General features: G+C 44.5%; 1 protein-coding gene across 1 annotated transcript in view; it reads left to right on the top strand.

Moving 5' to 3' along the window:
• Positions 1–425: 425 nt before the first annotated feature.
• SNX25 (sorting nexin 25) overlaps positions 426–16,562 on the top strand; it is a 50,797-nt gene continuing 34,660 nt past the window's right edge. The window contains exons 1-3 of the mRNA XM_081875688.1: positions 426–1,370; positions 11,220–11,304; positions 13,659–13,875. Coding sequence (XP_081731814.1) covers positions 861–1,370; positions 11,220–11,304; positions 13,659–13,875 — 812 coding nt within the window. The 5' untranslated portion in view covers positions 426–860. The remainder of the gene's footprint in view (positions 1,371–11,219; positions 11,305–13,658; positions 13,876–16,562) is intronic.

Below are 16,562 nucleotides of genomic sequence, written 5' to 3'. Positions count from 1 at the left end.
AGAGGTGTGAACTCTCCTCCACTGGAGATATTAAAGCAGAGGTTGGATGACCGCCTGCCATGGATGCTTTAGCTGAGATTCCTGCAGCGCAGCGGGTTGGACTAAATGACCCACGGTACCCCTTCCAATAATACAACCCTGTGAACTCACGGCCATGCATAGGGTTGGGCTGCATAACTCTTGGTGCTGAAAGCGCCCTGCTATCACCCTTTATCTTGTAGCTGGGTTGCAGGACGCAGCTGGAAACACGCGCATTTTGCATGCTTCTCAAATCACAACCAGGCATTGCAAAACGCAGGAGGATTTGCAGACTTCCGCTGGAGGGAGCACTTCTTTTTCTTTTCCTGAGAAGCGAAAACCCACAGGACGGAGAATCTCAGCGCTAAGATTGACACCGCAACCAGCCAAGGGGAGGAAGGTAAGCGCTGGCCCGGAGCTGCTGCCTTTACGCGGCTGGCCCAGCCTTGCCCGCTGGAGCACACATGGCTCGGTTTCCAGCAGTTGCTGTCATTCAGGCGCTCCCTCCTCCTCCTCCTCCGCCTCCGCCTCCGCCTCCTCCTCTCGCCGCCGCGGCGCGCAAACAGGCTCAGCGGGGCCTCCGCCGGCTGCTGCGCGAGATGCGATGAACTAGAGAGCCGCTCGCCGCGGCGGCAGCAGCAGCAGCAGCTTCTTTTGTTCGCAGTTAGGCGGCCCGGCTGCGTCGCTGTAGCTGCGCGTCCCTTCGGGGATCCCGGGCATGAGCCCGGCCGGCTGCCTGCGCCCATGCGGGGCTTTGAGTCTTGTTGACGGGGGGGACGCGACCTTGCGAGGGGGCCCCCGCGGCGGGAGATGCGCTGGTTCCCGGAGACGCCTGGAGCAGCATGTTCCCCGATGCCGACGCCGCTAACGTGTCCTCCTCCAGCAGCAGCAGCAGCAGCGGCAGCGGGCAGCTCGATTCGGCCGCCCCCGGCTCCCCTGCAGCTCAAAGTCCCGGCGAGTCGTGCGGGAGCGGCAGCGTCCCGGCCGCCGCCGCCGAAGAGGACGACGAGGCGGCGGCGGCGACGACTGGTCGCGGCTTGCCCTGCTCCATGCTGGCCGCCGGACTGGGGGTGCTGTTGCTGGCGGTGTCCCTCTTCCAGCTGGGCCGGCAGAAGGAGGGCGACGACGGCGAGGAGGCGGCCGAGGCTGGCGGGCAGCCCAGCCTGGCCTTGCTGCTGCTCCAGCTGGCCCTTTACCTGGCCTGCGCCGCCAGCGCCTTCGTAGTCGGCACCTTGCTGGCTCTCGTCGGCCGGAGCCGCGGCCGTCTCAGACCCCCGCCGGATTTCCGCGCTGCCTGGAACTGCCGCTACCCGGGCAGGGAAAACGCCGCTCCCTTACTGCCAGCTGCCGTGGTAAGCAAGTGCCCCTGCCATGGACCCCTTGCCTTGCGCCCAATTAAGTTTTCCAGACTCTTTTCAGAGTGCATTCCTTGCCTTCCAAAGCAGGGCTGGAGTTCAACCCAGAGTTGCCCGTGTACTGTGCTCTCTCCTTGGGTTCTCAGCTCCGTGGGGTGGACAGTGCCTCTGAGCCCATACAGAGTATATTTTCTTCCCGACTTGGGAATCGCAGAGATGTTCAGCTTTCCCCAGACATCTGGGGTTCAACTGTAGGCCTCCCGGGATAGTATGTTCAGGTAGACTGGAGTCCAGGCGTCTTTTTATTATTATTTAGCAAGTAAGTGTAAGATTCTCTAGGCTTGATTCCTGCCCCCACCTCAATATCTCATACCAAAATAGGAATAAGGGGGGGAATCTGTGTACCTGGACTGCCCGTGTGCCTGCTTAGCTGCCTGAAACCTAATTTCATCTCCCGCTTCCCTGCTGAAAGATGACTGTCTCCTATTATTCACCTGTGCAGTGACAGTGCAGCTGCTCCAGTTATTTTGGCTGCAGTGCCCGAAGTAGCAGAGGATTATTTCAGGCCTGCAAGCTTAATACTGGTAAACTTGTTCAAAGTAGGATTAACAACAAGCAACACTAGGAAGTGTGTGCTGTTGATAGGTTTTAATGCTGCCCTGCAATGGTTGTATTTCGTTTGGGTTACTGCTTTCTCACTGTTTTTATTCATTTAAACCACGTGTCACTCAGATAACCCTTTGGAGCAATGCAGAAATACAGTAAATAAATAGAACTGGTTCAGTAGGCGAAGCTGGCCAATTTCAAATGTGTGGTCCTAAATACTATGTGCTTATGAATAAAAAGCAGAAAGACATATCTCCCTATTCAGTTGTTTAATTTGAGGTGTTCTTTTGTCAATTTGGCTTTTATATTATAGCTGGCTGAACAGGCAGGGTGACACAGCCCACTTATATAGCAGTGGTTGGGGGGGGGTGCCATTAAAGGGAGGCCAAATTATGAGAAGCAGCAGATGAGGATGAAGGCACCATATTGTACAGGATTTTGATGACATTGAAGGATCTGCACTTCATTCTTACTTTTGGTAGGCTTTTGTTTACCACTACAAAGGGGAGCTTGCAGAGTGGATTTTTTCTCTATACCAAAACACGCACACACCTGTGCTCCCTAAATGTAGAAAGTTAGATGTTCACCATGTCCGGAATATCTAGTTTTCTACATTGAGACACCCATGCCGGCTGAAGTGGTGCAGCCCACACAGATTTGTATGTATGCAAATCTAATGCGTCATCAAATCTAATGCACACCTCAATTTTCAAAACCTTGAAATCAGAAAAGTATTTCCTGGCGAATGTACATGTGCCATCAAATCTAATGCGCACCCCTAATTTTCGCGACGTAATTTGGCCAAAAAAGGTGTGCATTACATTAAAGTAAATACGGTACTGAAGAACCGTCATTCCTTATTTGCTGTGAGGATAAGTGGGAAACAGTGTTTGAATTGCCACAGCTAATTTTGTAGAGTGTCAGATCTACTGAAAACAATTCATAATGTTGATCACACAGGAGTTTAAGCCTGCTTCATACACGACAATTTTCCTATATTACTTTTCTCTAGGAAAATGTACCCCACCCTGTGATTGCATGAATAGGACCAGAATAGACAGATGTGTTTGTTGCACATCATAGTATACTCTTACAAATTATATCCAGAGGGGAATAATCAGTGTGAAGCACAGTAGATGAACGTTTGGTTGAGAGCTCACATATAAATAGAAGCTAAACTTGTAATATTTTTTTACTTATTCTGTAATTGGACAGACAGTGCCTTGAATTTTATGTGTCTATGATTTGGGTCAACTGATTTGTTGGCCACCACAAGCCAGCTACTATAATCACAGCAAAATTCTGGACATGATAAGCATAGTAGTAATGTACACTGATTTGAAACCTACTGATTATATCATCTGCCTTGCATATCAGACAAAATTATTTTGCATTGTTGGCATTGGGACTAGGCATATAGTTGGATTTATCTCCCCCATTAATGGGATTTCCATGTGTATATCTTTTCTCTCTCTCTCTCTCTCTCTCTCTCTCTCTCTCTCTCTCTCTCTCGCTCTGTGTGTGTGTGTGTGTGTGTGTGTGTGTAATTGGAAAAATTCTGCAGTAGAACCTGCCTTAGCCTGCAGTTTTAATTGGGAACTTCTTTGAATGAGAGCTGTCTTATCGTTAATCTGGGCAATTTATTAAACCATCCACTAATGGTGTCGGCCTCCAAACTCAATGGATTTTGTGCTGCAAGACTTGAATTGATTTGGCTCGTCACTTGCAAACCACTAAAGATCAAGACTATTTTATTTGGCTTTAATATACTTGCTTGTTTAGCAAGGGTGGAATAAATGGCAGGCTGTTTGTTTTACCCTTGTAAAAATGGAGAAGGTGCCACCAAAAGCATGCCACATGGGATGTGAGGGCTGATCCACAGGTAGCTGCTGTTACTCCCCGGATCATTACAGACCAAACTGCTAGTTCTTTATCTGCTAATGTAGCTTAACTGGAAGTACACTCAAAAAATCCCCATGAAATTACTCCAGTCCAAGTCCTAGCTATGTAGGAAGGGTATTGCAAAAAAAAGTCCGGTGAAGTTACTGACCCATAAAATACTTTTTAATCTGCTTGTCTTTTTGCAAGAGCTAATTGGATATACTATTGTTTGGCTTTGTGAAGTAATAGTCATAGAATATAATAAACTTTTGGATCCTTAGTGGTTTGTATACTTAGACTGCTAATTGGCCTTTAGCACTAGAATTGGTTTCATTCTGAAGTGTGACCTAATGTGTAGTTTATTGATAACAGCTATCTTTTGCCTTCCAGTTTTGAAGAGTGGGTACTCCTTGTCCTTGTTGCTTGGATTCTGTCTCTAGATAACATTCTTAGATGAGAGCAGCCTCTTGATTACTTGCGGAAATGTAACCTTGCAATTGCAAATTCTCTTGCATTTGTAGGCAGTAGAATTAAATCCTTTCACTTTTTATGTGCCTCTGCTAGCTGTCATTTTTTGAGGGGTGGAGCTTCCCTTATAAATGCTGCTTTTCTCCTTTATGGTTGCACTCTTTTATAAGCACCTCTAGTCTTTTATACGCACCTCTAGTCTTTTCTGGGGACGCCGCAGGTGGTGCTGTGGGTTAAACCACAGAGCCTAGGACTTGCCGATCAGAAGGTCGGCAGTTCGAATCCCCGTGACGGGGTGAGCTCCCGTTGCTTGGTCCTTGCTCCTGCCAACCTAGCGGTTTGAAAGCACGTCAAAGTGCAAGTAGATAAATAGGTACCACTCAGGCGGGAAGGTAAACGGCGTTTCCGTGCACTGCTCTGGTTTGCCAGAAGCGGCTTAGTCATGCTGGCCACATGACCCAGAGGCTGTACGCCGTCTCCCTCAGCCAATAAATTGAGATGAGCGCCGCAACCCCAGAGTCGGCCGCGACTGGACCTAACGGTCAGAGGTCCCTTTACCTTTATACTAGTCTTTTCAAGCATCCTTCCCCCTTTCCTTTACCTTTCTATCTGTCCATCTTTATCTGACACAGGCAGGTATGCTTTCGTTGGTGGGGTTTTTAAACAACAACAACACATTTACGGTGCAGTTTTATAGGTGGCCTTAACAATATCCCATTTATTTTCAGATATTTTGTTAAAGGCCAATCTTGTAACTAGCAAAATGCGCAAGGTTAGTTTCCTGACTGGGAAAGAGGGAGCATCCTTCCTTTTTGCCATTTGAGTGAGTCAGGGCAAGGAGTGGCTCTCAAACACAGCTAGTGTTGAAAATCCTAAGGAAATCACAAAGTCCCTCAGACCAAGGCTCTATAATTGCAGCACTTAGTTTCTTTCCTTTCCTGTTCTGCTTTATTTGTTTGCTTGCTTGCTCTTCATTGGTGGCATGCTGAAGTAGGTTCCCTGAAAATGGATAACATTTTATAAAAGCTGCTTAGAGTAGGGTATTTTACACCACGAAAGAATAGGGTATTTTACTTGTTGCGAATGCTCTGTGTTTAAGAGAAATTCCAAAATCCATATTTGTTGTTGTTGGTATCCATCTATCTTGAGAGACAATGGAGTGTGCCTCCGGGGGTGAAATAACTGAAGTGACATTTCTGTAGCACAAGCCTGGGCAGTTTGTATGGAGGTCCTGCTAGGGTTGCCATGTGCCCTCTTTTTCCTGGACATGTCCTCTTTTTCAGGGGTGAAATTTGGGACAAATTGCATTTACAGTCATACCTCAGGTAACAGACGCTTCAGGCAGGTTGTGTTTTTTTGGGTTGCGGACCGTCGAAACCCGGAAGTAGTGGAACGGGTTACTTCTGGGCTTCAGCGGTCGTGCATGCGCAGAAGTGCTAAATCGTGCTTTGCGCATGCACAGATGCGCTGAATCGCAACCCACCCATGCGCAGACGCGACGCTGCAGGTTGCGGACGCTGTGGGTTGCGAACGTGCATCCTGCACGGATCACGTTCGCAACCCGAGTGTCCACTGTATTTGCTTAGCATCGTCTTTTTTGCTCTTCAAAATATGACAACCCTATCCTGGGCTGCCCAGATGACAAGACACCCCCCCCCTGGCCTCACCTGTGGTCCAAAGGAAAGGAGAGCAATTTGTTTGGCACGAAGAGTTGCCAGAAGGAGGCATTCAAGGCATCATCCAACCATCTTAGGGACTCTGCATCGCTTCTCGGCATTTTGGCTAAGATCAAGGGGACTCCACTCTGAATGTGTGTAGAGTGGAAATAACTTGTATACAATATGTTCTACCTGGTTCAGATTCTTATTTGTTACAGGCAACCAGACCAATATTGGTTTTTATTTCTTTTCTTACGGTTGTTTCTCCTACTTTTCTTACATCCTGGAACCATAGCTGTGTTATGGAAACCCCGCCAAATGGGTGGGGTACAAATAATAAATTATTATTATTATTATTATTATTATTATTATTATTATTATTATAGCTGTCAACTTTTCACTTTTCTTGTGAGGAATCCTATTTGGAATAAGGGAATTTCCCTTAAAAAAAGGGAAACGTTGACAGCTATGCCTGGAACTCTAAGGTTCCCACAACAGGTCTCTGTTCCAGGCGTTGACCAGACCTGGATTTTCTTAGTTTCCTCATGGTGGATGCTTGATACTCTGGTCAGGACATGCTTTGGAACTTCAGTTTCAGATTGTAAAAATATAGTGGCAATGGAAAAATCCACCTGTTTTCTACTCTTGAACTATTGACAGCACAAATGGGTAAAGTATGAAGGGGTAATTAATCTGGGTTTTTGTGTGTGTGTAATGATTGATTTGTAGACATTTTAATAACATTTCAAATTTTGGGTGTTTTGTAGACCGGAAATTATTATCTGCAGGGTACTATATTTTGTTTTTATGGTTAATTGTATTGTAACTTTTATTTATTTATTGCTACCATAGGCAGCCTAGAGAATCTCATTCTTGGTGGGATATAAATAGTCCAAGTAGATAAATATTATCCATAAAATGTAATGGAAGTATTTGTAGTCAGAACTCAGAACGTCACTCTAGTTTGTTGGGGATGAACATTATTCAGCCAAAGGAACGCATTCCTTCATGAGCAAATTGCATACTAGTGGTGGGTGCAGCCACATAAACACATCTTTCTATCCAGACAGGCAAGAGGCATTGCCACAGTTCTGTTTTACATTTCAGCCAGGCAAAAGCACTTGAGGATAGACATCAGAGCCCGAGAAAAGTTATGGCCTTGAGAGAGCCCTGAGAGCTGGGAAGCATTTGACCTTCAGGCTTGAGATTTCCCACGCCCCCCTTTTGTTCTAATTTTTCAACATTGGTGTGAGTTCTGTTGCTGTAAACACATTTTAAATAGAGCACTCTTGCAGGTCAGTGAGAAGCAGTTCCATGCGATAAGATTTGTTTTGTATTGCTTAAATCCTTTCCCAGCAAGCCTGTACTCTTTCTAGTGAGGTATTTCTTGTCATGATTTTTTAAAAAAAATGTTATTTAAGGATTCAGAGTTCATTCATTCTAATAAGTAACACCCACCCACACCCTGGCTTCTCTGCTATTTGGTTCAGGGGGAAGTTACCCAATATTAGCTTGCTTGTCATTCAAGCCTGAGATTCAGATAATTGTGTAACTAATTCCCAGATGCTGTGGGCTCATTTGATCCGAACATCCAACTCCGTGTGATCATAGTAAATCGCTTTTGAATGAGGGGACTTTTGTGATACAGCATTTGGAAGAGGGTGGTCTGAGGGTGTTAAAAACAACAACAGAAATCTCTTGAGTATCCCTAAAGTAGCATAAAATATCCCTACATTAGCTTTTTAGATCCCAGTCCAAATAAAAGATATGTGTACTCTACATTTTATGTTTATGTTGTGAGGTAAAAGAAAAAGGTAAAGGACCCCTGGACGGTTATGTCCAGTCAAAGGCGACTATGGGGTGTAGTGCTCATCTCACTTTCAGGCTGAGGGAGCCGGCGTTTGTCCACAGACAACTTTCTTGGTCATGCGGCAAGCATTACTATACCGCTTCTGGCACAACGGGACATCATGACAGAAACCAGAGCGCACAGAAACATTGTTTACCTTCCCACCACAGTGGTACCTATGTATCTACTTGCACTGGCATGCTTTTGAACTGCTAGGTTGGCAGGAGCTGGGACAGAGCAATGGGACTGCCTTTGGGGGAAGGGTGGTATGCAAATTTAATTAATAATCATAATAATACATTTTATAATAATGATTAGGAAGCAGTTAAGACATGTGTACTTAAAGCAACAAAAAAGTGGCCTTCCTGTGTATGTGAATCTGAGAATAGGCCATATATTTCAGTTTAATAAGCTGAGATAGGAGCAATGCTGTTTTTCTAGAAAAAGAGGTGCCAGAACTCATTGTGAACTTCTCTGTTTCTCTCTTAGAATGGCAATAGCACCCACCTGAGAGGTGCTGGAGCTGAGCTCCTGTGAGCTCTGGCTGGGGAAAAAAGCCCTGGATAGGAACAAACCTTTGCCCACCATATATGCCCCCTTCAGTCCTTCCTTTGTAGCATTAGTAATCAACATAGAAGCCTTTTTCCATAGTTGAAGTTGGCTTTACATCCTGGCTTCTTTGAAAACTAGTAACCCGTAGTTTTCCAGTTTGTACAAAATGGGAAATGCTAGTTATTTAGAGTCTTATTGGGTTGATTGCTTCTACAACAGAACGGCTGTGGGCACAGGCAAAAGCTTTGTTCATATGTCCGCTTATTTGGCCAAGAGGATCATTATCCAAAGCAGGCCCGAGAACTAATACCAAAATGTTATTAGAAGCAGCAACTCTTCATTATAAAACTTAAATCTGGCATTAATTGACACCCAGAGTGAGAGGGCAGGATCCACTGAGGAATATTAATTGTCTCAATATTTAACATTAAGCATGTGTGACTCATCTAGTATTGCTCCTTCACAACCTGAGTTTTTCATTTGGGCCCTAGAGTGAAATAAGATGTTTCTTTTGTGGACAGTACATTATTTTTATGTTCCTGGCGCTATGCCTGTTTTTGTTCCTCCTCATAATTTCCTAGAAATAGTTGATGGGCTTGTTGGTGGTGCTGGTTTTTCTGTTTCTTTTCATTGACTGAAGATAACCAAGAGGGAGAGATAAATATGCACAGAACTGTGTTTGGTTGCTTGAACTGAATATCTGAGAACGCTTTGCGGAGAGGGCCATAGCTCCTTTGTTGACCTAGTTTAGACCTTTTTTGAAGCCAGTAGAACTGTTCATTTCCACACGTACCTGCCATACAATAACAGTACAGATCAACCATGTCGTCCTGGAAGTAAGTCCTATTGTATTCAATGGGACTTAGGAAAGTAGGGTTAGCACTGTAGCATATGAGGCCCTTCTTTGAGTGCCCTTTACATTTGTGGCATGGCAGGTGGCTGCAGGAGAAAGGACCTTCCCTACTTGATGGTCCAGCCCAAATGTGGAATGGTGCTTTGCTTGGCATTTCAAAGCCAAGCAAATGCTCTTAGTAAAACCTCTCTTGTAGGCTATGCTGTGTGTGCTTATTTCTGCTGCTTTTCGTAATTGCTTTTTTTATATTGTGGCGTTTAATGTTTTGGTTTTAAGAGCCTTTGGAGAGCTTCCAGTTGGACTAGACAGTATGGGGGTAGATGGGCCAATGGCATGAGAGTATAAAGTGGTTTCATATGTTCATAACCCTTGAGTGTGATTCAGAAGTGTACATAAGAAGAAAGTACGCTGAGTATACAGTTAGCAGCGTACAGCATGCCCATGAAATGAGAGGCCGTACTTTCCATGTAGAGCACTTTCACTCCATGTTGCACAGGGGTGGGAAACCTCCAGCCCATGGGCCAAATTTGACCTGCCAAGACTCCCCATTTGGCTCACCAGGGCATTTTGGCCAAGCCCTGCCCTACACCTGCTACCATATATGACACTCACCCCCCCTTCCCCACTACAGTGGTCCCAGCCGAATTTGAGTCCTTCCCCAAGCTGCTACTTTTAGAACAAAACAAAAAGGGAGATCCTGATCACAGATTTCGCACATTACATCACATCTGGTAGTTTTTTAGGAAACAAGGTAGGATGGGAGTGGTGCTTTTAATATCTGTAATATTTTGACCGATGAATTTTTTTATACTATATATGTTGCATTTTTGTATGTGTATGTAATGTGATTTATGACATGGTGGCTTGCCTCACACCATCTAAACGAAGCTGTAAATACGGTACCTATTCTGAGGGTTGTTGTGATTAAAGGTGTTGCTGGTCATCTTGCACTTCAAAGACAATACTGCTGCTAACTTGGGTGAACAACTAAATCACCCTTTTTGCATAGTGTTGCTTTTAGAGTCACTGGAGATGGAGAAGCTTTGAGGGAGATGGTTTTATCTGTGGAGTTGCACATTTATTGGACACATTCAGCTGTATAAGAAGTCCTCCTAGGTGAGGTGTTGATTCCGATCATGTTTGTCCCCCTTTCTTGTTGGCAGCAAATGTTGAATGTTGACTCCTTGTGACTTCATTTATATGGTTGTATTCTTATTGTCAGGGAACTGCCATCGGAAAGGCAGGTGGTGGAGGGGCTCTCGGAAGCTAGGAGAGACTCAGCAGCGGAGGAAGGTACCAGCAGGGGGAGAGAGGGAGATCAGAGAGAAAGTGAGTCGAAGGGATGGCTCAGGGAGTCTTCCAGCGAGAACAGTGGAGAAGTCTCAGGACCTCCTATAGGTACACCCACTCCTCGCCGGAAACTGTCGCGTAGAGAATCCAGAAGACGCGTTTCCGTTAAGGAGCTTTTATGCTGGAGTAGATTCCGTAAACGCCCACTGTCGGATTCTGCCAGCGATTAAGGGAGTCATGTTTAAGGGCTCCGCTAAGGACAGAGTTTGAGAACCATGCCCAAACTCTGAGGGACTAAGCTTTTACGCACAAGCAGCTCATCATCCCATCACACTTATCTTGCATACTGTGGCCGTCAAATCTGCTGTGGGTTGACATTTCTAGGAGATGAATGGTTCTCTTCCCTTATTAGTTTACATGTCCTTATTTGCAAATGATAACTTAATTTTCTCGCTTCAGATTGGTCATTTAAGAAACTGAGCAACTTTTGGAGTCAGGAGACTGGCTCGGAGTTTTGGCAAACCCCAGATTTGGAAAGAAAATTACTTTTTAAACGACTGTTAGTTCGTAAGGCTGGGCTAGATGTTTCGAACGTAGTGTATGCTTTGCTGGATTTAACAATCAAATGTCATTATTTAAATACTGCATTCATCCATGTCTTAGGTGTGTGCATGTTTGCTTTCTTTCAGACTCTTTTATCTGGAAGCGCACATGAATCTGTCCAGTCAAGGAGACTGATGATTTCTCATAACATGGATAAAGCTCTGAAAGAAGGTAGGACTCAAAGATAATCAGTTATTTGATGAAAAAATATTTCACACCATGGGATTTTGTAAAATAAAAATTTAAGAACCTCCCTCACACCCACCCACAGTACTTTGGGATACATTCAGGTTGCACAACTAGTAGCATGGAATCTGAATGTTAGTAACTGTGCTGTCATTGTTTAAAGGAGATGTATGGTTGGTTGGATCCATTAATGGGGTTCCCCTAACAGAATGGAGTGCTCTTTGGTCTCAACTCTCCCTTTCAGCTGTGAAAGATCAGGGGATCCTATGGAATAGAGTTGGAGGTGGCATGGGGGACTGCAGTTGGAAACACACAACAGGCTGGACGCTGGCTAACAAATTGAAGCTTCATTGGACAAGGCAGAATATGACTACTCGAATAAACAAGAACAGTAGTCTTCATAGTGAGCACACCTGGCTCCTTCCTTTCTACATTTGGAGGTTTATATTACATGCAGGGCTTTTTTCCAGCCAAAGCTCACCGGAGTTCAGCTCCTGCATGTCTCAGGTGGATGCTATTGCTATTCTAAGAGAAGAAGGGAGAAGTTCATGGTGAGCTCCGACACCTCTTTTGCTAGAAAAATAGCACTGATTACATACATACATACATACATACATACATACATACATACCTTTCCACAGTTCAAATCTTGCTCAAGGTGCCTTACAATGTGAAAAAATACAGAACTGCAACATTACAAAAGTAGTCATAAACAATAAAGAAAACATTAAAAAATGAACAATTTCCAATAAATTTCCAATAAATAAATTGTAAGAAGTTCTAAAATAAATATACAAAAAAATCAACATCAACAAAAAACCTCAAACAAAGAGTCTGTCCAGCAGCCTCAGTTTTTGTAGTTGAAATGAGCCCTGCCCTCCCTGTCCAGGCGGAAACGCCCTGCAAGACAAGGAGCAGGTCTTCTAGGACTCACGGCCAAGATGGTCTATTTCCCCCCTCCTTTTTTCCCTTTTTAAAATTATCACCTATTCAGTACTGGAGAACCGTGCTGCTGGCCTTGAAAATGATCAAGGATCCACTTCTCTTGCATTAGTTTCTTCTTGGAGTAGGCAGGCAGTTAGGACAAACACTGCGGGTAAGAGATGTGATTCAATCAAGCAAAGTCTGTAATAGCTGGCTTTTAAAACTCAGGAACCTGTCATCAAAAGAATATACAATGCTGATATATCCCAAGTGTGTCTCTGTTTTATAAAATGTATTGTGCAGCCTAGGAATGATATTCTAAAGGCAGTATCCAAATAATTTAATTAAAAAGAGTGAAGACATGGCTTAGGTTGAGTTGCCAGCAGATAAAGGATAGTATTTTCTGTTGTCTCTTAGAGAGATTCTGTCTGTAAATGAATGCTGAATTGCAAAGGCTGTGCTGCAGTGCTAGGGAGTAGCCTTGCATGGGGCTTAACCATGAGCATTCTAATTGTGGAGGCAGGAAGAGTCAGCCATGCAATGTTGGCAATTGGTGTGGTTGCTATGCATTGGGTTGAGATCTACAGTGACCAGAGATAGGAGGCTCGGTGCTAAGGAGCTGTGGGTAGAAGCGCATGGATTTACATTGGAACCAAAACCAGCCAACACTTTGTATTGCATGCCCATCTACAGTTGATAGTGGGTTCAGTCACCTTTAATGTTATGTAAGGTTTGTTACATGAACAAGTGTTGCACCTGTGTGGCCTCTTGTCCCCTCTTCACATGCTCTTCTTAATCAGGTAACTTGCTCTGGCAAAGTCTGTTAATTTGCTGCTGCATCTAAATCTGCAAACTGTCATTCCTGTGAAAGTGGAAGTAACAGATGTAAAAAAGTGGGAGGTGAACCAACCCAGCTGTCTTAGTGAACAGCATGAGGCTTTTTACTGTAACTCAGTAAGATGTGTCTACTTACATGTGACTATAAAGCAGTTAGGCATGACGAACCAAAAAGGTATGATAGAGCTAGGTAGTTAATAGTTTAATAAAATAAAGCTTAGTTTTCATGTGACACAGTGTGTTTTATCAGTTGTACTTAATTAAATTAATCTGTGGGAAATTACCGTATTTTATTTTTACTTATAGTTATAGGCAGCTATTTAGGATTTCTAGTAAGGTGACTGACAAATGGCAGTTGCAGTCTTACTCTGTGAACCTCCAGCAAGCTTTTTCAAGGCCGTTTTTTCTTATATCATCCCTTTCATATTTTTTGAAAGGTGGGAGAATGCTATACGCTGAAGGTGCAAGCAGCCAATGTTTTCAAGCACCAATTGTTCATAACAGTACTCCCCCCCCACCCACTTTCCCATGGCTCCTGACTGAATTCTGCTTCATCTTTGGTGTTGCTTTGGTTTCAGTGTTTGACTACAGCTACAGAGATTACATTTTATCTTGGTATGGTCACCTCAGCAGAGACGAGGGACAGCTGTACCACCTGCTCTCCGAAGACTTCTGGGAAGTCACCAAGCAGCTGCGACAGAGGCTCAGTCACATTGATGTAGTTAAAGTCGTCTGCAGCGATGTAGTGAAAGCTTTGTTAACCCACTTTTGTGACCTTAAAGCAGCCAGTTCCAGGTAAAAACATATTCCCCACAACACCCTTATTCCATTTTAGTTTAGCTATTCTCCCCTTCCTCTTTTGCTTGTGTTTGAACCGTGTGGTGTAGTGGTTAAAGTGCTGGACCAGGACCTGGGATACCAGGGTTCAAACCCCACTCGGCCATGAAGCTCACCGGGTGGCCTTGGGCCGGTCACTGCCTCTCAGCCTAACCTTCCTCACAAGGTTGTTGTGGGGATCAAACAAGGAAAGGGAGCCACTTTGAGCTGCTTATAGAAAAAGATGGGATATAAATACCGTAGATTCTGGCGTATTAGACGACTGGGCATATTAGACGACCCCCCAAATTGGCAGCTGCAATTTGGGGGTTTGTCTTATAAGCCCAGTTGCTTAATACGCTGGGCAGCTCCGTGCCGGGAGATAGCTACCGGGCGTGGAGCAGAGCCCACCATCAGCTGCTGCTGCTTTCTCCCGGTGGAGCCCGCAGCAGCAGCAGTGGGATGCGCTCCACGCCGGGCAGCTCTCTCTTTCTCCTGGCGCAGAGCCCGCCGCCTGTACCCGGCGTATAAGACGACCCCCGACTTTTTAACCTCTTTTCCGGGGTTAAAAAGTCGTCTTATACACCGGAATCTACGGTACAAATGATGATGGTGATGATGAAGAAGAATAGTGAAGCCTCCTTTGAGGCAACACCAACAGAAACAACGATAAACAGCAATGATAATTAACTTTTTTGGCATGTTGGAATTCTGCCTCGGTCAGAGGAATGTGCCTACCTCTCCAGGCACCGGCTGAATTCCTTTTGACCTCCCCCTGCGACTCCCGGCAGGTAAACAGGCGAGGTCTGTATCGGCGATTCTTCCCAGACTGTGAGAAAAACACACCACTGCTTCTCCCTCCTCCCTGCTGCCCCAGGGAGGGGAATTAGACTCAGACAGAAATGTATCTACATGTCTTTATTTCTGTCTTTAGCAGCCATACAGATAAAGATGTCTGCACTCTTCACAAACATCAGAGAGTAATAGACTCCACCCTTGTACATCCTGTACAAGTCATAAGACACACACTGAGCTAACATCCGGTGCTCAATACGGAGAATGGACTGCCCCTTTCTTGCCATGGTAACAGTCACAAACATCCTGTCTGGCTTTCCAGCCACCAGCAGCTGACGTAGCTGCTGCTACTTGCTTCTGCATTGCTTCTTTATGGTAACATGTCACAATACAAGTCAAACCTCTCAGAGACTATCTATGCCGCTTGCTCCCTCATACATTGTGGTTGGTCTGTGTCTAGTCTACTGAGCTGAACAGGCCCTGGTCAGTAGCAGAAAGGCAATCGGAAGTGTAGGCCTGATCCTACTTTTCTGGCAGGCATATGGACCCTCCTTTTCCTACCTAAATGTATAATGAACTTCTATTGTTTTGGTGCATATGTTACAGGTTTACCTTCTATGCCGTGTGCATGGCAAGGCATTGTTCCCATCAAGGTTAGAATTGTGGCCAAACTCATAAATGTTTTCTGTCCTGTATTAAAAATGATAAACTTCGCCAATTATTCTGTTGGGAGCCACCCAGAGTGGCTGGGGAGACCTGGCCAGATGGGTGGGGTATACATAATAAATTATTATTATTATTATTATTATTATTATTATTATTATTAAGCATTTGGGGTGGGGTCATTTAAGGCCTTTTTTATCTCAGTTAAAGATGGGCTATGGAGGTTGCCAGAAAGCAAAACTGGGCAAGAGTATTTATTTATTTATTTATTTATTTATTGAGAGAATAATGCCACTGATGTGTTATCAGACATGGATTGCAGTTGTATATTTGTTGTCCACTTCTCTTGCACTAGGAACTGAATCCCTTTGACTTGGGTGTGTTCACTACATAGGCATGGGAAGTATATTGTGAAAGCTGATGTTCTTGCAAAGGGAATTTCCTCTTTGTTCTTGTAGTTTGTTTGTTTGTTTGTTTGTTTTTGGTTGGCCTTGTCATTGGCAGTACCTAGTTGGCAAAGGTGATTAACAGAAACCACAACAAACAGGGAAGCAGCAGCAGCATCTTAAACACCCCCCCCCAATCCAAATTAAAGTATATCTGTGTGGTTGGACCCATGGGCTAGCTAGGCGACTGCTTGGAATCTCTTGAACTACATCCTTTTGGAACACAACTGTGTATTCCCCCCCCCCACCCGTTGCACATTGAATGTGGCCAGTTAATAGCTGTGTAGCTGGTATATGTGAGTCCTTGGGATGCGGCAGATCTCCATGTGGCATTGAAGCTCACTGCATGACCTCCTGGCCAGTTTGTTTGTTTATCTTGGAGATGCTCTTGATGCAATAGATTAAGAACCAGGTTGCTATGTGGCTTTCTCTAGCAGAGAAAGAAAGCTCCTTGACCTATTTTTATTCCAGCCTTCAGTATGAATTCCCAGAGTGCTTCACATAAGAGGAAAATGCAAATTTAAAAACCCAATTAAAATATAAATAAAACAAAACTGAATAATAAAAAATACAGTTATTAAAAGGCAGCAGGATCTTAAAAGCCAGGTAAAAAGGATCAGCAGGACTAAAACTATAGCATGCGCAAATAAAAAGGTCACCAAAGTAGGCACTAGATGTTTCTTTTGCATAACCTACTTCTTAAGGATGTTCTATGTTTAAAAATGGGGCGGCTGCTTTGAGCTTTCTTGCTGGGATACCAGT

This window comes from Podarcis erhardii, assembly GCF_964252035.2.
Source record: "Podarcis erhardii genome assembly, chromosome: 9".
Taxonomy (NCBI): Eukaryota; Metazoa; Chordata; class Lepidosauria; order Squamata; family Lacertidae; genus Podarcis; species Podarcis erhardii.
The sequence above is the reverse complement of the archived record's forward strand: the minus strand, read 5'-3'. Positions and strand labels throughout refer to the sequence as shown.